At 40.1% G+C, this 24,444-nt stretch overlaps 1 protein-coding gene across 1 annotated transcript; it reads right to left on the bottom strand.

Moving 5' to 3' along the window:
- Nucleotides 1-429: 429 nt before the first annotated feature.
- On the bottom strand, nucleotides 430-24,193 carry LOC147181971 (phosphatidylinositol 4,5-bisphosphate 3-kinase catalytic subunit alpha isoform). Its single transcript, XM_086097619.1, has 21 exons — nucleotides 23,910-24,193; nucleotides 21,505-21,905; nucleotides 18,122-18,331; nucleotides 17,793-18,043; nucleotides 17,377-17,622; nucleotides 16,255-16,340; nucleotides 16,073-16,178; nucleotides 15,702-15,854; nucleotides 15,353-15,487; nucleotides 14,117-14,241; nucleotides 13,927-14,008; nucleotides 13,553-13,717; nucleotides 13,129-13,232; nucleotides 9,681-9,852; nucleotides 7,643-7,749; nucleotides 5,156-5,277; nucleotides 4,856-4,934; nucleotides 3,466-3,636; nucleotides 3,273-3,390; nucleotides 3,045-3,196; nucleotides 430-2,951 (listed from the first exon to the last, which is right to left on the bottom strand). The coding sequence occupies exons 2-21, from the start codon at nucleotides 21,854-21,856 to the stop codon at nucleotides 2,681-2,683; spliced, it is 3,207 nt and encodes a 1,068-aa protein (XP_085953745.1). The 5' UTR covers nucleotides 21,857-21,905; nucleotides 23,910-24,193; the 3' UTR covers nucleotides 430-2,680.
- Nucleotides 24,194-24,444: the final 251 nt, after the last annotated feature.

The following is a 24,444-nucleotide window of genomic DNA, read 5'->3' as shown; positions in this document are numbered from 1 at the left end:
GTAAATGCATCATTTGGTAAAGCTAAGTACCTTAATGTATGGGTCGTTCCACACATAAGGGTGACAATCATAGGAAGGAGGACACTTTGAAAGGACAAAAGAAAAAAGGGGAAAAAAGGACATAACAGCATAACTGACTGATGTTAACGTTAAAAAGGCAGAAGAAAAAGTTTGTCTCCTTTTTCAGGTTTTGGGAAACAAAGTTGATGATAGACTTAACAGTGCAGCATTGTGCATTCTTTTCTTCCATTTGTATAATCAGTTTATAGTACACACACTTCTCAGTTGGGGAGTTGCGTTCCTTTGTCTTGACATCAACTGTTTTGTGTTGTTTTTGCATAATACAGTACTTGTTAGGATCACAATTTGCATAGTGTAACAGCATAAAACAAACCAACAAAAACACTGCGACCCCCCCCCCCCCCCCACTCTTGCTTATTCCAAGCGAGACCAATTTACACCAAGTGGTCAAAGAGGTTAGTTCAAATCTGCGCATTTTGCCTCCAACCCAATAATACTGATAAAACGACGACACGACACACACTAAACATACTGCAGAAATCAGTGCGAGGAGTACACGAGAACTGGAATAGACGAGGGGCCTTTTTCTTCTTCTTTTTTAAACAATAAGACTGCCGAGTAGAGGGGTTTACACGTAAAGTACCTTGGCTCAGTAGAAATGGACTCAAAAAGGAATCTGTGCACGGTTCGCATAAACGGCGATGGATTTGTAAAACAAAACAAACAAACAAAAAGTCAGAGTGTGGCGCAATGACTTCCAAACTGTGGACATATCCATATGCTACAAGCAAGTTACTAAATCCGCAAAAACTGTTTGAAGTCCAAGTAATAAATGCTGTTATGCAAGTGTTTGCAACAACAGTAATTCTGTCAGTCTCAAACTTATGCAAAGCCGTTTGAGAATGTATTTGATATCCACGCACTAGTACTTTTTGGCCTCACTTCAAGATAATTCAGCACACTTGTAGAACACGTCTACAACGAGCTCCATTTTTGACCTACTAGTATGCAATACAATCTCACTAGTGAACAACTCGGCTGGACGAGGAACACTACAAAGCACAAATGTAGTAGCCTCATGGACCCTGCAAGTAGCACCTAAATGTCCACTAGTAACATGTAGTTGTCCTACTAATATGCCAGACGTGTCTTACTAGTGCACAGAAATGTCATAATGTGATCGAAGGTAAGAGCAGAAAAACTCCTACTAGTTGTACTAGTATGCCGAAACTGTTCTACCAGTGAGGACAAAAACATTACTGCAAACTAGTAGGCAACTAGTAGGCAACTAGTATACTGTAGACAACTGAATTACTAAAGAGGAAAAATGACTTCTGAGCATTTTGGTGCTATGAGAAGGCTCCAGGTAATTTATTAGTTTAATCGCTTACTAAAAATGGCACTATTAGTGGAAAATGTTTTACTTGTGAGACAGTTGTTCTACTAGTTTGTTGAATTGTGTTTCTAGTGGGGAGAAAGACCATCCTAGTACATGGACATAAGGCTGGATGTCAAGCACATTGAATAAATGCTCAAAATGACATTTAGGTTGATGTACTAGTAAGCTCTTTGTCCTCACTAACAGGCCAAATACATAATAATAGTGAGTAGTAGAGATAGACCATTATGTTTTTTTCAGGGCCAATACCGATACCAATTTTGAGTAGTCAAGGTGCCGATAACCGATATTTGAAATTGGTATAATTGGGATATATAGGTCTTAAAAAAAAAAAGGTATTTTTTTGTGTGTGGAAATTTTATGTATCAAAAGTACTAATGGTATCGGTGAGTAGTAGTACTGAAGATTTGAATATCGGTATCGGTCACAAAAAATAGTGGTATCGAACATCCCTACTAGTGAGTAGTGAGGCAAGACAACCGCACAATACTAGTACTATTTCCCAGAAATGTCTTACTGTAGTGGAAGAGAAAATGTTCTTAGCGAACCTGTCATTCTACTAGCGTTGAATTGTCATACTTGCGAGGACCAAGAGCGCAATAAATGGATGAAATGTTCCAGTGGGGTTTTCCATCTGTACTCTTGAATATCGCTCGTTCCTTTTCAGGATTGCAATGAGTAATGTGGGTGGGCTTCTCAGTGTCCTTTCCTTTCTTCTACATGCATCAACCCCATCCGCACTTTCTCTATCGTTCATAGTTTTAAATTAGGTAGTGGAAATTATGTAGTATGACTCCTGTCAGTTGTCCAGGATTTAAAAAATTAAATAAAAAATAGAAGCCTGGTGTAGTCGTGATGTACAACTTCATAGTGATGTTCCTCGTAATGCTGATGTCTGTCGATGTATATAAAAAAGGAGAAGAAAATAAAGTGTCTCTAGTTAGTTCTAATGAAGATGGCCGAATGTGCTCAAGGTCTATTAGACTGTTTTAGTTCCTATGGAGGGAACGGATGAAATACAACTCCACCGTGCCTTCTGAAGTTCATATAGTGCAGCTACAAAGAAATTCATAAGGGCGTGAAAACATTTAGTGTCCCTGAAAAAAGCTCTTCTTAGCTCCCCTGTTCATACTGTGCTGGCAGGTAATGAATGCTTCGGAGTCACATGCTGGCAAAAGACAAACCAGGTCTTCATTGCTGCTACTGCATTTTTGGTTCTCAGTGCGCAGCTCGTTCAGTTTGTGTTCACTCAACTGCATTTCAGTTCATGGCGTGCTGGCGGATGGTGTGGAAGATCCAGTCCATTTTAGTAGTCCAGCCGCCGTGGTGGGCGTCGTTCATCTGCTTCATGAAATAGTCCAGAGCTTCCTGCTCCGTCTTGTCCAGGGCCAAGGTCTTGCGGATGTAAGCGATGTCGTCGAAGGACTGCAACTCGGGCATGCCTGAGCCCAGCATCATGGAGAAGAGGTTGATGAAGAGGTTGGCGTGCTGCCGGATTGCCAGGTAGGCCTTGTAGCACATTTCCTGGAATCTGGTGGGGGGCGCGAAGGAAAGAACATTTGGAGAGCTTAGAAATGAGGATTCGCCGTACTGGCTAACTGGAAGTAAAAATCCAAATTCATACCTTTCAAACTCTCTCGTCTTGGTGCACTCTTGAGTTCCTTTGCTTATGACGATCAGGAAATCTTGCGTGAGAACAAAAGGCACGCGCTCTCTCTTGTATCCAAACTTCTTCTTCTTGTGGTCAAGGAAATGGCCAAAATCTATGTGGAACAGCTGTGGCGCATCAAGAAACGGACAATCAAGCTCAGTGCAACAGAACATAGACAGTTTGTCATATTGTGACTTTTACCTGTCCGTCATCTTTAACCATGATGTTGCTATTGTGCCTATCGCCTATGCCCAGGATAAATGTGGCGACACAATAGCCTGCGCATGACCGTGTGAACAAATCTACGGCTTGGTCATACCTAAAATAGTCAATAATGACAATGTGCATCAGGATGAGGTTCCACTGCCGAAGAAAACGGTTTGTGGATACTCACATCTCGCCCTTGTTTTTATCCTTGAGCCACTGGTGCAGCGTGTGGCTGTTGAACTGCAGCGCCCCCTTTAGGCCTCCTTTGCACTGGATCTGCATGATGGTGTGGGAATTCCTCACCACCTCAATCAAGCCAACGCAGTCACCGATGGACAGGCAACCGTAGGGGAGCATCCTTGAAAAACAGAAGGAAAAAAACAAGTTGAGAAGCGAGATCAATGATTTAGGTTTGTGAAATTGCACACTAATTGGAAGAATTCTCTCTTGTTCCCAAGATGTGGTTAGGCCCGATACACTGGCCATCTTAGATGGCTTTTCCCCCCACTTTTTTCTCGGCTTGCTTTAGGCAGTGGTTCTCAAAATGAGGTCCGCGGGCTGTCGCTGTTGCTTGCAAAATAATTTGTAATCATGATTACAATGTCCATCCATCCATTATCCAAACCGCTTATCCTCACGGGGGTCATGTATTATTTAAAAACAAAAAAACAAAAAAACAAAAAAAACGCATATGGGGACAGCATGCCAATAAAGCAAACATATGAAATCGATGACTTGGCACAACTGATATATTGTGATGTATTACCACATTATTCTGACATCACTGCATGAATACGGTTTATCTTTTAGAACAAAAGGTATAAGGTAAATACATTAATAAAATAGTCACGCTACAAAGGACAAAGGTGTATTTTCCATAAGACTTCGTACTACAAGGATAAAGTATTTTTGAAATGCTTTGACTAATGAGCTCAATAAAGAAAGAGATATGACTACATCTTGGAAAAATACAACTTTAATCATCTTATAAAATTACACCTTTTTTCCCAAAATATGGGTAGGCATGTGTAAAGAATATAACTTTTTTTACCCTAATAAATATGAATTTATCATAACACTACACTTTTTTTCCCTGTCAAGTATGGCATTTATATTGTAACTGTCGCGTGGAAACCCCCTACGTCCAAACATGGTCAATTTGTATTTTTTTTTCCCACCATTAAATACTATTGGTCAGTTACCACATCTGATTTTTAACGTTAGTGTCAAGTTTAACACCCGGGACTCGCTGTCTTTTTGAAAGCTATTGCAGCTTTGCGCTGGCATCACCATGCAACTAATAAGCACATAGCGTCCAATCGTATTGTCCGTGCCTCTTCAATGACTTCAGGCTGAAAGAGGTGGGCGAATAAGCAGAGGCTCGACTGTTACACCTCTGATGTGCCAATTTACTGGGACGGCACTGTCAAAGCAGCTTTGGTGTCTGATGACCTTAGTTGGCTGGAACGCTTTGCAAGTATTCTGCATTAAGGTGCAGATCAGAGAACATAAAAGTTATCCAGCGCCTATTAATGAGCACCTGCATCCTTGCTGTCACAGTGAAGTGAAGCGCCTACCTGAGATCAAGGCCTTGGTTCTGCCAGATGTTCTCCATTATCCTAATGATTTGCAGCGTCAGCATGTCCTGCCTCAGATCTATAGAGGCACAGTAAGACGAGCAAGTAGATGACAATGTGATGAGTGGCTGTGTGATGCGTTATGGCATTGTGGAGGAGGGCTGTCGAAGTTCCTTTGGTCACACAATGTACAGTGTGATTTGGATAACATGATTACAAAATTACAAGAATTGACAATGCAACATGAGTGGCAGAGCGATCCCTGGAGGAAAGAGCAAATGCGGACGACATCAAACTCACCATCTCCATTTTTGAAGATGATTTCATTGTTCTGAAACAGGAGCTCTGACATCATATCTGGGTTTTCCCAATTAAGCCACAGAGGCCGCTTGGCAGATGACATCATCCGACATTCTTCTAGACTGGAACAGAAACCGTCACACAATTAGTGAGAAGCAGAGTAAGAATGGTATTACTAGGGAAGAGATGCCTGACATAAAATGTTGTACAATTTTTTTTAAATCCCATTTATTAAGATAATGGTGTCTCTTTGGCAGACGTGTTATTCAGAACTATAGGAAGAGTGATAAGCGAGCATATAATGTAATTTTAAAAATATGTTATATTCAGGGTTGCACAGGTGTGCGTGCGTACTAAAAACAGTCGTGTGCGCAAAAAAATTAGTCAACAACAAAAAATGAGCACTAAATGACATCTCTGGCCTCATTTGAGGACCACACCAACATTTTTATGTGTACCCCCGGTTAGTTTTAAGTGCACTGTGCAGTAAATACCACTAGATGGCAGTAATGTGAGTTCATTGTACGTCTTAAAATGAAACAAGCCACGAAAAATCCAAACTGTTCTGAGATGCTACAAGTAGCCAACCAGAACACAACTGGATGAAAAGCCCACAAAACTGCTTTAATCAATATTTATGTTTTTTATATTAACTCTTTGACTGCCAGACGTTTTCAGAAAAGGGATGCTGTGAGTGCCAGCTGATTTAAGCATTTTGACTGATCTTTCAAGGTCCACAGAAAATGTTCTGTTTGGACTATGGAAACACACATACGACCAAATGAAAGATTGAACTCTCCTCTTTCATCAGAAAAAAAAGTTTGTTTCTACCTTATTCCGTTCTTTAGTAATCAACAATAGAAAATGGTTAGTTTCTCCAAATGCGCTTGTTTTGGACTAAAATACGGAGAAATCAAGCTTTTAGTGAAACGGTATTATTTCATGCACTCTAGTGAATTTTACACTTCTTTTTGTCCATGAATGATGCCACAAACACCTAAATAGTGCTTTACTTCTATAAAACACTACCACCAAGAATGAAAAAGTGTTTTTTGATAGCAAAATACGTTTATTTACATTCAACAGTGTAACAATTTGACAACAATTTGGCAAACTATTTACAAATGTGTGCAACTGTGATACTATTTACAATTGTGTGGATGTTTCAACTACAGTTTTTCTTTTTGTGTAACACTCCCCTGCGTGCAAGGAGACGCAACAGGATTTGCACAACAGATTAGTTTCACTGCGATTGCCTCTTCGCGTGCAGACGCTACACTTTCTTGCCGGCCGTTTTTTCCGGGGAATAGCAAGTATATACTGCAGTGTGTGTTGCCATCAAGTCTACTATCAGGATCATGCTACGGTTACGTTACGGTGGTGTTACGTCTGGCTTCCTCATGTCCTTCAGTTCCTATACCGGGTGGTAGATGTTCTGATCCATCTTATCCACTCCATTCATGGTGGCATCGTAGTCCAGAACCAGTGTCTTCTCCGTGATCAGACTGTACCCGCTCCTCCGATGAATATGCATTGGACTCGGGGTACTCTCAATCGTCCGATCGAATGTCCGCTCGGCTTTGCTCCGCGTTTTCCGGCGTTTGCATCGCTAGCCGGTGAGGCTTTATGACGTGACCATCGTCGCGCGTCAAAGCTTCCAACTTTGGCTTCAACCTCGGGAGTCACCATCATCATCATCATCATCAATGTGCATTGGTCGATGCTTTTCGACTACTCTCCATCGTCCGATCGAATGTCCGCTTGTGCAGAAGTGCCCGGTCGGCTTTGCTCCGCGTTTTCCGGCGTTAGCATCGCTAGCCGGTGAGGCTTACTACGTGATCATAACGGTCGCGTCAACGCTTCCAACTTCGGCGTCAAGCTCGGAGTCACCATCATCATCATCGTCGACATCAATGCGCTTTTTAGTATTGATCGATGCTTTCCGTCTTTGAAAAAATGCTCAAGCGTGAGCTGCTTGCAACCGGTCGCCATTGTTGCTTCATCAGCCATTGTCCCCTCAACACTCTAGCTCCGCCTCACGTCTTCTACTGACGCCCACCCAATCTTGTCCAAAGAGTCATTGCTGCCATCTAGGGGCCAAAACGAGTCATTATACTAACTAGATCTGCTTGATACTTTCAGCACAGCTGCCCAAGGCTTTCCTCCACCCGTTTCCCAAAAAAAAACAAAAAAACATAATGAACGTCTTTTAACGTCTTTGGCGCCCCTCCGTAGGTTTTTACTAAACGTTATTTAACGTTTATGGCAGTCAAAGAGTTAATGCTGTATAGAAAAACATTGAAAACAATCACTATACACCACATATTACTGCAACATAGCAGGGATTTCCGCTTTAGACAAATAAATATAGTTTACCCCCAAAAATCTGCCATACAGCATAACCACAGTACGTCAGCCCCGATAAAGCACTATCTTCAATTCTCAAATGAACGAAAAACACACGGGATAGCAAGGATTCTCAAGTACCGGAGGTTTCCCAGCTGATGTGCTGGATTCAGCGGGGAGGTGAAGCTCTGCAGTGCGTCCATATAGTCTGGCCTCCTCATCTGCTCCACCAGAAACTTCATTTGAACCTGATAGCAGAGATACAGGTAAATCAATAACAGGCCAGATGTGAACAGCTGCAGGAGTCGAGCCAGAGCGGTAAATAAATAGAAGCATTGGCCATCTGCTGGTGTGCTTCAGCAAAATTACCAACCCTTCACAATGATGTAACACGGCTGTACTCTGGGCTGAGAGGGAGAGTAAACACCCACTGGGCATGCATGCTGTCCACACACAACTCTTGGCACCACCAAGCAAGAATGATGAAAGGATTATGAAATCTACATCATCTAAAAAAATAAATAATAGAGATATGTATGATACAGTATATTTTGTGTGGAAGGTCATAGACCTTTCTCCACACAGTGCCTCACTTTCACAAAATGCACTTTTTATATCCAGCCTTTACAAATAGTAATGCAAAGAAAATAACGATTTATGTGAGCCGTCATGCGGACGATATTTTTGCTTTTCATGAACTTAATGCCAACAAACAATGTAAAGCGCCATAGACAGGCTGACGAATAGCGTCAAATAAAAACTGTGGCGGACAAGTAGACCAATATTATTACAATAAACAATATTGCAACAATTTTTACAGGCATATTTCTGTTTTCGTCTTTTGGGGGGGGGGGGGGGGGCTAATTACTGCAGTTTACTGAGTCACTTAAAGTAGGTCTGAAATTCTCCATTCTTATGAATGTGTTATACTGCCCCCTACTGGACAAGGCCAGCACACCAGAAGGAGATGCTGTATAATTAATTCTTAATTATACACAAACTGTTTAAATATTTACATTATGTTTAATTGTACTGTTGCTATGTTATACCAAGTAAATATAGAGTGATATTTTCCTTACGTTACGAGTGGAACAACTTAAACTCATATCTCAAGGCACCACTGTAGTTGAATACACTGGGGATTTTTTTTTTTAACTGTTGAGTTTGATTTTTGACTAATTAAAACTAACACTGGTGATTCAAAAATTGCAGTCAGTTTTTTTTTTCAGTTCCAAGTTGTTTTTTTCTCCACACTTTACCCTCCAGAAAATTCCACTGACTAGATGCAGTAAGAGGTGACTACAACTAGACTCATCTATAGCTATGTGACAACTTGCTTGTGCTGTCACAATTGAGCGTGTGCAGCTCACAATAGTTCAGGATTCAATATCTGCAAATAGAATGCTAGCAAGGAATTAAGATGATTAGTACTAGACCTTTCTCTTAACCCTGCAACCATGGACATAGCGTTGTAAATTCTACTTTGCTTTATGCCGTTTTTGTAGTTTTCAAAGCTTGTAAGTGCTATGGCTCAAAAACTTGATGTGATAGAGAAAAACTAAGATGAGTTTTGGGTCCGCACCCAAAAATTTGGAAAAAAGAGAGAAAAAAACTGCAATCAGAACTAAATAAACAAAAATTAGGCTCCCAGTGATATGGGAAATAAATATTACAACACATCACATATAAATATAGTGTACTTTAGTGCCTTGAAGTAAAATTAACCAGACCAGACCCATGCAAACAATGTACAAGTCATCATCTTTGGTGTATAACACTAAAATGTATGGCTGCTCTCCACCAATCAAGCTATTACTGCAAAAATGATGCCATATATGACCTATTTATAAAACATGATCAGGTTGGAAAGTACGTTAATATCAGCCAATTAAAATAAATAAGAACGGTTATTTTCACAGGAATATAAAAATGAGATTCCATCTTAATAATGGTGAGTATGCTTTGCCAGTCATTTGCATACAATGCCTTTGTGAAATGTTTCTCCCTATTTTTTTTTTAACAATCGAACATATAAAACACAAACCGCTACAAGAAAACAGCAACCATGCCAACCGCATCCCGCTATAAAGCACTCTAATGACCTTTGTGGCCCCAAAGCCAGATGTTGACGAGATTAAACTCAATGATTTGGCCAAGCAGCTGTCAGCAGTCAGATTACCTTCTGTGCCTCATCCTTTTTCTCCTGTTTGAGGAGGTCAGTGAGATTGATGAGTTTCTCCATGGCCTCCACCTGCCGGCTCAGATGCTTCAGGTACATGCCGCAGGCCCGGCAGTACGACTCCAGCAGGAGTCCAAACCTCTGGCTAACTGTCTTGTTGTGCATTTCTGATCTGAAAACATGGAGGTGAAAACATGGTTAATGTGTATGCGTCTCTTATTTTTATTATTATTTCAGTAGCTCCTACTTTCACCTCAATATAATTCCTTGATACCGTGATGCCACAAGCAATACTTTTATATTAGACAATAGACAGGACTTTGGGCTAAGTTTGTTTTTGTTTTTTTCGGGGAAAGGGTTCCCCCAAAAAATCTGCTAGTATGTATGTTTGTGAGTAGCTACAACCAGTTCACGGTGTATCCCCGCCTACTGTCCGAAGACAGCTGGGATAGGCTCCAGCAACCCTGCACCCCTTGTGGGTAATAAGCAGTTTAGAAAATGGATGGATGGATGAGAGTAGCTAATATAACAGAGCACTGTAAATCATCATCAAAATTGAACAAAAATGAATCCTTGCTTTTTTAAATGTGAAAAAAATATATATGATGGGTCAGAAGCTAAAACAAAAATAAATACATAAATAAAAACCAGATAATTTGACATGGAAAATTATATTTAACATGTTCTGATGCTTCCATCTCTACCAAATTATACTTGTCTGTATTGTTTACATTTTCTCCGCTTGGATCCAGAGCAAACTCCCAATTTGTATGAAACTGACCCTCTTTTAGCTATTTAAATCCGAGACCATAACTGCAAACTCATTGAGATGTCAGGTGATAAATGTTAGTAGTGATCTGCTTTTTATGAGTGCTTTGCACATTGGTTGTCTTTCTTTCACATTCAATGTTAAAGAAAATCTTCCAGATGGTGCTCCAGCGGAACGCGCACACACTACACAGCAGCTGTGCAGCAACGCAAAGCTAACTTATGCTCACTGCGAAGATCATCACCTTAGCTCAGCTCTGCAGTCTGGGCACTGACAGCTGCACTCTCCACCTCCCACCACCTTCTCGAGTCACACACTGCAGCCTTCTTGGCACCACACTGCTCCAGTGGTATTGCATCCAAAAATTCATGCAGTATGACTTAAGTTTGTATACAGCAGGGATGTGAGAAACGATCGATTATTTGATGCATTGTGGTGCAGATGTAAACGATTCAGAGTCAATTATTACATTTCACTAATGGATTAATGTTATAAATTAGTGATTAAATATGCTTGCCTTGCAAAAAAAAAGTGGGGGTTGTGCCAACTAATCTCCACAATATTACTGGTATTGTTCATATGATGTAATATTGACACAATATTCACAGGTGATATAAACCAAGCCCTGCCACGAATGGCAAATAAACAGTAGCTGACACCTCCCCTAAACATTTTAATTGCTTATAATAACTAATTTGCTCCCAAAAACGTATAAATATGTTTTAAATATGACCATGGTCCGCAAAACGTATTTATACATTTTTTTTGTTTTTTAAACGCTAGAGCATACAGAAGGCTTTGATGCAGCCTCTGAACTGACGAGAACGATTGAAGCAATGGTAGTTATTACAAAAACGGCCAACAGGTGGCAGCAGTGTATAAGAGATCAACCATGTTGCAAAAAAGCTCATTTCTGCACTGCTTTAAACAGATTTGTGAATATTGGTGAAACTTAGCTATATTCTAATGCTAATTGCTGCAAAACGGAAACAGATAGAATTGTTTTCCTGTTTTCTGACGAAATAAGAGACTATAATCTTTCTTTCTTTTGGTAGGTTCCATGTTTTTAATAGCAATAGAACACAATATTCTGGGGGGTCAGAAAACCAGTCGATATCTGGCGTGACCACCATTTGCCTCACGCAAACCAACATCAGCAAACCGCTAATGCTTACGACGCCACACATGCCGTCTGCCATCTTCCCTGAACACTGAACAGTGAAAGCCAGGATTTACCTGTCATTTGCCTTGAAATGTGAGCATTCGCGCACTCAAGTCGGTTACGAGGACAAACTGCAGTCGGGTCGAGACCTCAATGAGGACAACGAGCATGCAGATGAGCTGAAATGGTTTCTGACAGTTTGTGCAGAAATTATTTGGTTATGCAAATTGATGATCACAGCAGCCGTTTGGGTTGGCTGGTCTCAGACGATCTTGGAGGTGAACATGCTGGATGTGGAGGTCCTGGGCTGGTGTGGTTAGACGTGGCCTGTGGTTGTAATGTACTGCCAAATTGTCTGAGACGGCTTATTACGGTAGAGAAATTAACATTCAATTGTTCTGGTGGACATCTGTGGCATTGTGCTGTGTGATAAACTCGCACATTTCAGAGTGGTCTTTTATTCTGGCCAGCCTACGGCACATCTTGATATTGCCACACCTGTGAGGTGGGATGGAGTAACTCAACAGAGGAGAAATCCTCACTAGCACAGATTTTGACAGATTTGTGAACAATGCGTGAGGGAAATGGCCTTTTGTGTGTTGTGTAGAAATAGTTTTAGATCTTTGAGGCTATTTCACAAAAAATGGGAGCAAAAACAGAAGTGTTGCGTTTATATTTTTGTTCAGTGCAATTACAAGCATTCTTGTGCGGACACAACGGACAAACAGTCAACCACAAAACATCGGAGAGAAGCGCTGCTGCATGTCAATATAAGAACCACTGCATTAACATAAACCATCCGAGTGAACTCACACTTAAAAAAAATTGGGGGCGACTAAAAACAGAACGACACACGTAAATTACTTGTTCTGTGCTTGCAGCTTCTTCTTGTAAGCACCATGAATACATGGTAAAGTATGATAACTGCATCATGTATTGAAAAACCAAAAACAGCTATCCTAGACAACATGTACTGTAAATGGACTGCTTTTTATCTCGCGCTTTTAACTACAACATATGGTGCCCAAAGCACTTCACGATGCCTCACATTCACACGCAGGCCACTGCCAGATCAACTGGGAGCAAATCGGGGTTCAGTGTCTTGCTCAAGGACACCTCGACATGAGGATCAAACACAGCCCCATGGATGGGAGACGACCACTCTACCACTGAGCCATACCGCCTCATGTAGCACGTATTTGTCTTGATCCCCTAATATTTGTGTGAGATAAGACTGATAGAGTCACACAAAAATATCCATCCAAGATGAATTATTGATATTGTGAGCTTTCCGCAATGCTGAGAAACATCTCTTCCATTGTGTTTTAATAAACGATAATATAAGTAAATGTAACTTCAATTGAGCTGTCAAACAATTACATTTTTAAAAATCGGATTAATCACATCTTAGAATTTTGATTAATCATGATTAATCACTTAATGAAAAAGGCTTTTATTCCAAATAAACCCATCAAGACAAAATTCCTTGTTTTTTATAAATATGAAAATTAACTCACTTTAAATGCCAGAAGAAGAAATGTCCTATTCTCTGATTGGTTAATGCCTTTTTAAGCAGGAAACGGCCGAGTGGATTATCAAGGTACTGCTCATACTTTAGAACCTGTTGACACAGTCAGAGAAAATCATTAATACTGCGGCATGTGAATCATCTGAAAGATGTACTACAAGATCATAAAAAAAAAAGGGCGACTGATTTGGTACGGTCGGGTGATTGTCTTAAGCTCCATGAAAAATATAGATGAGAGGAAACCTCAATATTTTAAGCCACGGTATTAAACAATGTCAAATTCTTTGTGAAAGCTATTTTTTAACTTTTAATACAGTTCTTGAATCGGTCTTGTTGTAAGTGTGCCTCCTGAAGTTTCCAAGAAAGTGTACACGGCACAGCATGAACGCAGAATACAACAAACTATAGCTCACCTGAACCAGTTGAATGAGGTACTGTGACAGTTTGTCATCAGTTAAATATTTTTCAAGGCACTTGACAGCAAAATCTCTGATCATGGGATCGGGAAAGTTGCAATCCAGCAACTCCATGGCTTGTTCCGGCTTAATCGCAGGCCAATCCTTCAGAAGGCAATACATCTGGTGGCAAAAGGGGTACAATTACTCTGTGTGAGTTAAAACACGTGAAAACAAACTTACAATTGATGAAACAGGGAATTAGCAGTCTTTATCAACGTAACAATCTGCTGAGTCAAATCTGGAACAGTAAGCCTGGTAAGACACCTGTTCGCCCACACAATGTCCAAGAAATTAATACATGTCAGCAATGGGGGGGAAAAACTGCGTACCTGTGCAACCTCATCTCTGGAGTTCCATTTCACAGCAAGGAGGATCTTGGGAAGGATGTCGGGCATGTTGACACAATAATGTCTGTGACAGTTTCATGAAAACACATCAGCTATTTTAGACTACTATTAAGAAACTCATTGTACAATTGAGTTTTGACCAATAGCAACATCATGGACTTGAACACATTACCTGTGCCTCCATACAAAGTCTTTCTCCTGCTCAGTGATTTCAGACAACGGGTCCCGGTTACACACTTGGCGAAGCTGCTCATTGTCAATGTCAGTGAAGGGGTTGTCTCGGGCCACTCTGTTACTCTATTGCACCACATGACATGTCAAAATAAACTTAATGACCTTGTTAACTGTTGCTTTGAGTTGATATCATTTGGTTTCAAAGAAATATTGTCCCAATTTTCGTACAGCCTGCCCGAAAATGGTCTGTAACAAACTCATCTGTGTCAATCTGCTACTCATTAATTTTTTGTGCGCTTATCTGTTGAGAGCAACTATTCAATAACCCACCATGGGGCCAAAAAAAAGCTTCACACGTGCTTTGATAAAAAAAAAGACGTGCAACTCAATAAAACTTAAAAGTACAAAAATGGTGGATTCCTGTTCCAAACAATACCCTCTCATCCTCTCTCACCCCTCTTCGCTGTCCTTCATGTAACTTTAGTCAAAATGAAAGTGATGTTTAATGTACATTTATCTCATTTTATTACTCTACATGTATTTCACATTTTCTGTATGCTAAACTCCAGTTATTCTTAGGGCTGGTTGATTTTGCTTAAAAAATAAAATCTGATAATAAAAAAATAAAAAAAGATTTATACTTACTTTTAAAATAAAACAATAAGTAAAAAAAAAAAAAAACATAACATAAATAACCCTATTTACCCTATTGGAATTAACGTGCGAAAACTTCTACCTTGATTCAAATACCTTTGGAAACATAAATGTATGTATTGATTAAGTGGCAAAGCTTTTTTTTGCCAACTTTCTTTTAAAAGCTTAACAGTACTTGTTTCACTCAATACGAGCCAAACAAACATCACATTTTGGCTTTGTTGTAGGAACCGAGCTTGTCATCTTCTCTGCTGATTTCACAAGTACAAGTACTGTTATTCAAATGGAGGTGGCTATTATGCCGTGACCGGCTACTTTTGGCTATTTTACTGTGACTAGCCTGCTTCATCCCCTTCAATCTCTTTTCACTAAAGTTTCAATTTGTTTTGACACTGAAAATAGGCTGCATTGCAGTTTGGGGGCAAACGTTTTTTTACGATTCCATCTTAGTCTGAATATTTGGAAAGGAATCATCACAAAAACTAAGGCTTCACTGTATTTAATTTTTTGGGGTCGGGACAGATGGAAAATCTACTCTCATGGTAAATATGGCGCAAACTTAAGACGTGTACTCTCTTACCAAACCTGTGGGGCAGTAATTAAAGCCAAGCTCTCTGGAGATATTCCAGTTTGCGTGATCCTCAATCACGGTCATATCTGGGAACTTTACTGGAGAGCTGAAATGGTCAAACTCCAACTCCAGACAAGGGGTTTCCTGCAAGATTAAAAAAAAATATATATATATATATATATATATATATATATAAACTGTATAAAAAATGTATCTCTGTCAGTCAGCTGGGAATAAAAATATAAAAACTTAAAAGACCTTGTGGTCTAAATTCAACCATTAAGTTATCCCCACTTATTTTAAAAGTGGAGGCAGCTGCATGTAAACATAATACACACCTAAAGGAAAAATGTCTGACCTTGTTGGGGTTTGAGCCCGAGACACCAATGGGGTTGAGCAGATCTTCCAGGCCGTGTGGAACGGGCCAGAGGTTGAGTGCCATCTTCCCTGCTACTAGTGTGTGGGTGTAGTCAAACAGGTTGATGTTGCCCCAGGCCAGAGGACAGTGCTCCTGCAGGAGAATGCCAGGAAGATGGTGCGCATGAAAGCAATTACAATAGCAACAGAGCTACAGCTAAATTGTTTGCTTTCCATGCTCCTGTTTGTAATCAGGTACCACTTATTTTTAGGAAGCGATGTCACCCTGCCCCCCAGTTGCTCCAAAATTCTCTAAAATGGTCACCTCAGTAGCCAGATGAACCAAACTTTGTCAGCGCAACTGCAGCTAACCTCTTTTGCTCCCTTCCTCCCTTTAACCGAGCAGATGGAGAGGCAGAGGCGGGCAGCACGCGGGATGTCTGGAATGTACATGTCGTAGTTGAGCCACTCATTCCACCTGAAATGGACAAGAATGACATTTTCAAATAAAAAATACACAGATGAGCGCATAATAGTAGTTGATTGTGAATTACCTGGGATTTGAACATGGCACGCGCTGGGTGTTGACATTGTCACACAACTGCTCTCCACCGTGGTATATCCCGGTCCTCACGTAGATCTAAATCAGGCGCAAACAAACACCACATTCTAATTATTTATCTCCAGTTATCCACTCTGACTACATCATGATGTGAAAGAGTAAGGCAGGGGTCGGCAACATGTACTGCCAAATGAGCCGTTTTAAGTCAAGTAAATAACAAAAAATAAAAAATAAATTGTCTGGAGCCACAAAACACTTGAACATTGTGATGGAGGAAACGGTGTCTTTGTCTTATTCATAGACATTTTCTTCCACCTTGCGCCTGGATTTTGGGGGGGTAATTTTTCATACATTTTTAGGACTTTTCTGCTTTTCTAACAAATTTTGGACATTTTGGTGGATATTTTGTGGTAATTTTCTGCTTCTTCCTTTTTTGGTCATTTAATAGCCTTTTTTTTGTTTACTTTTTTAATAGCAATTTTCTGACATTTTGGGCAATTTCGTGTACATTTTATGGTATTTTGGGGGATTTCTTCTTTTTTTTGGACATTTATAGTTAATTTCTCAATGTTTTCTTTTCTGCCTTTTTTTATTATTCGGACTTTTGGCAATTTTGTGTACATTTTATGGTAATTTTCTGCCTTTCTTTTGTTTTAGGATATGTTTTTTCTTATTAAATTTTATGCCATTTTGACAATTTCATGGACATTTTTCGTAATTTTTGGAGTTTCCTCTGGACTTTTTATGGTTACTTTTTGGACATTTTTGGGTCATTTCTAAAACGTTTTCATCTACCTTTCATCTCTTTCTGGCAACTTAAAAATTTTGACTGTCATTTAAAAAAACTTTTATTATTCAGCGTTTACCTAAATCATTATTATTAATAATTATTTGACAAAAAAATTATCTAAAAAAACAAATATGGAATTTGTGCTGTCAAAGTTAAAAACTATTTTTAGAGATCCGCAGGGAGCCGCCACAGGAGAGGGACTAAAGAGCCATAGGTTGAAGACCCCTGGAATAGGGCAACACTAACCAAAGTTAAGAGTTTACAATTACAACCCCCCACCAAAAAAAGAAAAAAGAAAAAAAAGATGCCCACACAAATACACACCTTGTCTATGTCTCTGATATTGACATTGACATAAGTGGCACAGAGCACTCTAATCCTTAGCGCTCCGTTGATCGTCCAGAGAGACTTTGTGGATGTTTCCCCATTCATGTAAGGTGTTGCTGTGGATATTCGTCTGGCGTATGATGGCATGGTGAAATTGTCCATTGGCAGTTGGGAATACAGACTGTCTTTTGCCATCAGCATCAAGTTGGGCATTCGCCCCAACATGATGCAGCTGCGCACATACTGAGGACAGACAAGAAGACATTTTCTATAGATTATTGAAAATAAATATTTGCACATTATATAATTTATCATTTCTATTTACATTGAATTTGATGCTAATTTGATACGACGCACTTTGCTTTAAATGGATCAGCATCAGATGTAGTTAGCATCACAAGAAATGAGATTACCTTGTACTGACTCAGAGGGTATTTCTCCAGTAAGTACTCGTCACAACCACAGACTTTGAGGATGTACTTCCCTTGATACTCCTGCACGCACATCTTTAACTGCTCCTGGGAGAGCAGCATACTGCGCGTCTTCTTGCGAATGGCCTCAGCGATAACCTGTTCTGGCACGCAATCATGGTTGATCTTCAAAGTGTATTTCTGCTTGTCATTGCTGGGTGACACAATCACCCATATAACCACAATTATTTGACCTGAGGAAAAGAAAATATAAAGTGTTGATGTGGGAACATTTGGAGGATGTTTATCAGGACAAAACGCTTATGTCTCACCTTTATCTAGTTTGTTATAGATGTGCCTGGGCAGCTCTACTGAGGATTCCACATTGGGGGGATAGACATACAAGGCTCTACTGTGGGGTCCGTTGCAATCTCTAAGGTCCACTGCCTCTTTGCAAACGTTTAAAATGTTCCTTCTGAAGTCCTGCACTTCCGGATCTTTAACCAAATCAAACTCACATATGGGCATCCCAATAGCAAAACCTAAAAGGGAAGAATACACAATGACACCACTATAACTCCTTTCTGCTTTCATTCTTTTTACTACGCATTTATTTTTTGCTGCCTCACATTTCAATCTAAAATGATGTCAAGACCAGTTGGATTTGTTTTTCTAAAATCCCCTGTGATATGTGAGCACATTAAGATGTCGGTGAGGGTCAACACTGTTACTGTACTTTAGAAAATGCTATCAACATCCCTACATTTTATTGCACCCGAGTCCAAGTCAAGTCACTTGATTTTGAGAATCGGCTCATGCCATCGGGCCGAGACCTCATCACAATTTGGAAAATTTCATATTTAGATTTTTTTCAAAAATCTTTAATTTTGGTCAGTCTACAACACGTGTGGGACCGTGGGTGTTATTTTTACATATTATCGCCCAATCTAGAGTGTTGAAAATGGCTTGCTCTCTTTGATGAAGCAATGTTAATGGTTGAACAAATGTGCCATTTTGGGGTCTCCTGAAAAGTGACAATTTTCGGGGTACAAAGTTCTGACCATTGGAGGTGATCCGATTAAACAACATTTTGCTTTTACTTTAGAATACAACGATCAATATTTTTGCCTGTATTCTGACATGTTACGGAACAAAGCAGCAACTACATCATAGTTCATGTTTGTTCATTTTCTGCACTGTCAATTTAGAATACTATCATGTTTTTGGAGAGAAAAAAAAGAACGAAAATCTAAATGTTTTTTTAATTAGAATCATCCATTATCGAAAAAATAATCAACAGATTAATTGATTATTCCAGCCCTAATTTACATCATTACTGAGAATAGTGAGTTTAATTAAATGACTAAAATGTATGTCTCAATGCAGCCGAGTAGTTGGTTGCTTAGTGCCGTACGTTGCTTATCTACAAACAACAGTTTTGATTTATTGCCTCATCAATTGTGACCAGTGGGGCAAAAGTTCACTTGTCACAAAATAATTGACACTCAATAAGTTATTCTAAAGTAACAGTGTTTAATGTGTCATATTTGTTAACCTGCCACTCTTAAATTTTGATAACGCTGTTCTGCAAGCTGTTTGGCCACAACGTATAACACATCAGGCTTTACAGATTTAAAGATTGCAGTTTCTTTTGACTTGCCCTGAATGTCGGCCGCAAAAGCAAAATGTTTTCCAGATTTCACTCCCTCGTCTCTTTTCCTTAACAAGTTTTGAACAAGCACACGAAAGCTTGTGGCTACCCAATACAGAAGGCTAAAGAGCAGACACATTGGCTCTGCTGCATGAATCCCGCTACATCAAAAATTATATACTGGTTTGCTCAAAAGTTTGTGAACCCTGCAGGCATGGTCAGACTTTTTGTATAAAATATTAAAATAACCTTATTAAATGTTTAGTCATACCCAAATCTACAATGCTGACATTGAAAATAATGGACTTGAAAAAAAAATGAAAAAAGAATGATAATATTGTCATTCATTCGCAAACAAAAGTTGTTGATTTAAGAAAAACTCTTTAAAAGTATGTGAACCTCTCACTTAATCGGACATTGCACCTCCTTTTGCAATGAGAACTTCATCCAAACACTTTCTTTAGTGACTTATCAGTCTTTCATATCTACTTTTTTGCCACTCTTCCTTGCAAAATGCAGCCAAATGAGAGAGGTTGGATGGGCGTCTATCATACACTGCCCGCTTTAGGTCCCGCACAGTATTTTGAAAGATTTTAAATCAGGATTTTGACTGGGCACATACAGAACACAAATCTTGTTGTTCTTCAGCCATTCCTTGGTTGTATTGCAAGATCCATCGTCTACCAGGCTGTAACTTCATAAAGAACGGCTTCAAGTTATGATCCAGGATTTTCACAATATTCCTGGACTATGTGGAGTTGTCCAGGTCCTGAGGATGAAAAGCCAACCCAGAACTTAACATTCTCCCCCCCATGCTTCGCTGGAAGGAGAAGGTTCTTTTGCTGGTATGCAGTGTTGACTTTTCAGCAAACATGACTTGTTTTAGTTGTGACCAAACATTTCAATTTTGGACTCATCTGTCCACAGAAGGGACTTCCAAAAACCTTCAGGTTTGTCCAGGTACTCTCTGGCAAAGTTGAGAGGCTTCTACCTAGCAAGCCTTCCATGAAAGCCTTGTCGGTTGACTTTTCTTCTGATTGTTGAAGCATGCACGTGTCCCCGATGCAGCAAAAGAAGTCTGCAAATCTCTCGCTGTGATGCACAGGTTGGCTTTTTACCTGAATTATCATTTGTCTTGTGGTTCTTGCTGATATTTTAGAAGGTCGTCCACTTCTAGGCAGGATTGTAGTCATTTTCAGTGTTCTCTAGTTACAGATGATCTGCTTCACAGTGGAATGATGAAGCTAAATTATTTTTAGATGACTTTATAGCTTTCCCCAGACAGATGTGCTGTCACTAACCAATTCCTGAGGTCCCCTGAGATTTCTCTTCCTCTCAGCATGACTGACCTGTATGGGTTCACCTGGGTAAGACTAAAGTGATGTGGTTTTGTCTCCGTTTCAGTCAGTGGTGCACAATTTCTTCGCTAACCTTCTCATTTCATTGGTCTATTTCAGTGGTTAGTTTAGCTACCAATTTGTCCTACTTGACAGCTTGTTTTAAGCAATGCAGCTCAGGGTTCACTTACTTTTGCACCCACATAAATTGACCAAAATCTTTTTTAATTAAGTTTTGACTACACAATTGATAAAAAAATAAATTAAAAAAAAGAACAATGCATTGAATTGATAAACCTACACCTGTTATTTCATATAAAATGTAAAAGTTCAGATTGAACAACAAAATCAGGTTGAAACAATTGGAAAGTCCAAATTGCTCAAGAGGTTCACAAACTTTTGAGCAGCACTGTATATACATATTTTTCAGCTGACACTAATCAGCTAAATATTACAAGCCATAAAAATTCTAAATCAGCCATGTTGATGAAACAAAAGTTGAGACATTGGAAAAATATTTTAGCTATAGCTTTAATGAGACCCATTAAAAGAATGGTATCAAAGATTATGCTTTTGCAAAAATGGTAAAGGTGTATTTAAATTGACACTGTGATAGTTGTGATAAATAGCCACCAATGTAGGACATTGTGCAGTTATAAACCAATGAAAAACAGTTATATTATTTTGTTAATTCTTATAGTAGTACCCAGTAATTCAAGAACGTTACCTATTTCTCGATTGAGAATCTTTTCTTCTCTGTTGCCAACGGGCTCGATGACTTTGAGAAAGGCCTGGAAGAGTCTGAGGTCGCATAACCTCCTGGTTTCATCGTAAAACTCCTCTCGTTCTGCCTCTTGGGTAACACTGACAAAGATGTAGGAGCTCTCCTCTTGCAGGAGATGGTAAAGAGGATATTTCCGGGCTTCTTTGAAAAGCTCGTGCTTCACTGTGATCAGCGTGGCCTCACGAAGGCACTCCAACGTGAGGATCATGCCGTTCGGCAGGAGGCAGTCCACTTTGATGCTGGGTGGCATCAAGTGCATCCCCCATAGTTCTCCCGAGGATGGCCGGGGAGGCATGGTTGTTCCGGTTAATCCGCCTGCTTATTATGAGATCGATGTGAACCAGCTAAACGGGTAGAAGGAAAACAAGAGTTACAAATGAGCAGCTGCAAGACTAACAATTCAATATTTGATTTCAAAGCTGGTGGACTTGCTTTCCTTCAGGTGGAAGGATATAACCGAATGCTATGTCATTCCATTCCATTTGGCTTTAAATACTGAAACAACTTCGAAGAAACAGGATGTTGAGATTGCGCAAGGTAAGAAAAAAAAGCTCAACTGAATTAAGGGGTATGATTCAGGGTTAGACTTCTTGTCCATCCATCCATCATCTACTGATTATTCGGGGTCGGGTCGCGGGAGCAGCAGCTTTAGCAGGGAAGCCCAGACTTCCCTCTCCCCAGCCACTTCAACCAGCTCCTCCGACGGGATCCCAAGGCGTTCCCAGGCCAGCCGAGAGACATAGTCTCTCCAGTGTGTCCTGGGTCGTCCCCGGGGCCTCCCGACGGTGGGACATGCCCGGAACACCTCTCCAGGGAGGCGTCCAGAAGGCATCCGAACCAGATGCCCGAGCCTCTCAACGCGAAGGAGTCGCGGCTCGACACTTCTCGAGACTACTTGTCATCAGCTTTAGTTAGCCCAATCACTGCTAGCCTTAATAAGAATCACAACAGCGGCAGCAGAACCACAGCATAGTACGACAAAGGCAGTGATGCAAAGTGATGCTTCGTCACTAGATTATGATGTCCAATAATATGCGAACAACAACAGTGTGTCAATTCAATTTTTAAAACAAATACGTTTTAGGAAGATAAGTGCACCAACACCAAGACACGTTACATCACCGTGTCATGACTGTTCTAACACTTGTTGGAATATATGTTAAGTTAAAAAGTTAAAATACCACTGATTGTCACACCCAACTAAGTGGGGCGAAATTCGTTCTCCGCATTTGACCCATCCCCTGAGGGAGCGGTGAGCAGCAGGGATTGCACTCTGGAATTATTTGGTGATATAACCCCCCGATTCCAACCCTTAATGCTGAGTGTCAAGCAGGGAGGCAAACGGGTCCCATTTTCATGTCTTTGGTATGACCCGGCCAGGGATTGAACCTACAACCTCTTAGTCTTAGTCTTACAAAGTCTTAGGGCGGACACTCTACCACAAGGCCACTGAGCTGGTAATAATGGTGTACAGACCCGTCTTGATGAAGCATATAGCAAGCATCCAATGGGTAATATTGTGTAATTATTATTTTCATTTCTTTATTTTTATATATCTCTGTGCCAGTCCATCAAAATGTGTATTATAACATACAATTTTGTCGGGAAATATATTGTTATGTGTCAGTGTCAGTACAGTCAATATTTTAATAATTATGCAATTGATTTATTCTTTGAAGCCTTTGTGCAATTGTAATGCGAACGTTAGTACACAGTCATGGCTATCACTAGCAAGCTTACAACGATACCAACTATTTTACATGGTGTAAATATTAGGAAAGTTCTGAAAGTTTGAAAATTGGATGCAATTAATAATGTTGTCTTTGTATTAAAACGTTGGCAATAAATTGAAAAGAGCCATAACTTTCTCACTTTTTTTCCTGGAAAATTATAATTTAATCACTGGAATCGTTTTTAAACGTCTGCCTGACAACGCTGGTATCGTGCAAGTTAATTCATGTTTATATCTTACACACACATACTTACCTGCATTGGTATCAAAATAATCTTCCACCTCACACCTACCGTACGGAATAGTCATCTTCAACAGCAAACCTCGTAGCTAACTAGTTTTGTCTTGGCATTTTCCTCACAAGTAAGACTTGCGTTGCAAAAATGTTTTTTAAGCATAAACTTGCCAGTCATCCCTCCAAACTTTGTTGTGCTACTCGCTGGACTAATGTTAGCAGTTATTCGTTAGCTGCATTTTCACGAATTGTATGAGCAGATCGATGTCACGAGCAATACGGAAAACCTCAATACGCATACACAAGCCAGTATGCATCTATAACATATACATTTATTATTGTGTGTTTGTTTATCAGAAGGGTAAAGGAGAAGAAAAGTACCTGTGTCACAGAGCTAGTCCGAACCGGTTGGCTAACTCATTAGCAGCGGCGGCTAACTGGGCAAATCCCATTCGAGCCTGCTTCGGAGGTCCAAACATTAGTCCTTCCAAAATGTGGCCGTCGGGCCGAAATGCGCTTCTTGTTGCCCAGTAGAGGTGCCGGAAAGAACAGCCTACTTCATGGTGTTTCTTGCTGGGCTGCCCACAATGTGAACGGCACAGTGTGGTAGCATGCTAGCTGGTCGGAGCTAACTGCTAGCAGGCTCCTCGTGACGGACCGCCCTCTCCGAGATGAGGGAAGGGAAGCGGCTTGTTGACGGCGGAGTTTCCTGGAAACATCTTCTGTTTATCTTCCTGTTAAAGCCAGTGAGGTAAAGCTGGGGGTATTTCATCGATGAGACCAGGGTCTCTCCACTGGTATCGACCTAAGTCCCACGTTTTCCGAATGGAAAAGTCGTGACTCACTTTTAAGAAAGTTATGACTCAGGTGAAAATGCACCAATTTCTGATAAACAACTTAATCATCAAAAGGTTCA

The sequence above is a fragment of the Leptonotus elevatus genome, chromosome 1 (genome assembly GCF_054856555.1).
Source record: "Leptonotus elevatus isolate MCC_2025b chromosome 1, RoL_Lele_1.0, whole genome shotgun sequence".
NCBI lineage: Eukaryota > Metazoa > Chordata > Actinopteri > Syngnathiformes > Syngnathidae > Leptonotus > Leptonotus elevatus.
The sequence above is the reverse complement of the archived record's forward strand: the minus strand, read 5'-3'. Positions and strand labels throughout refer to the sequence as shown.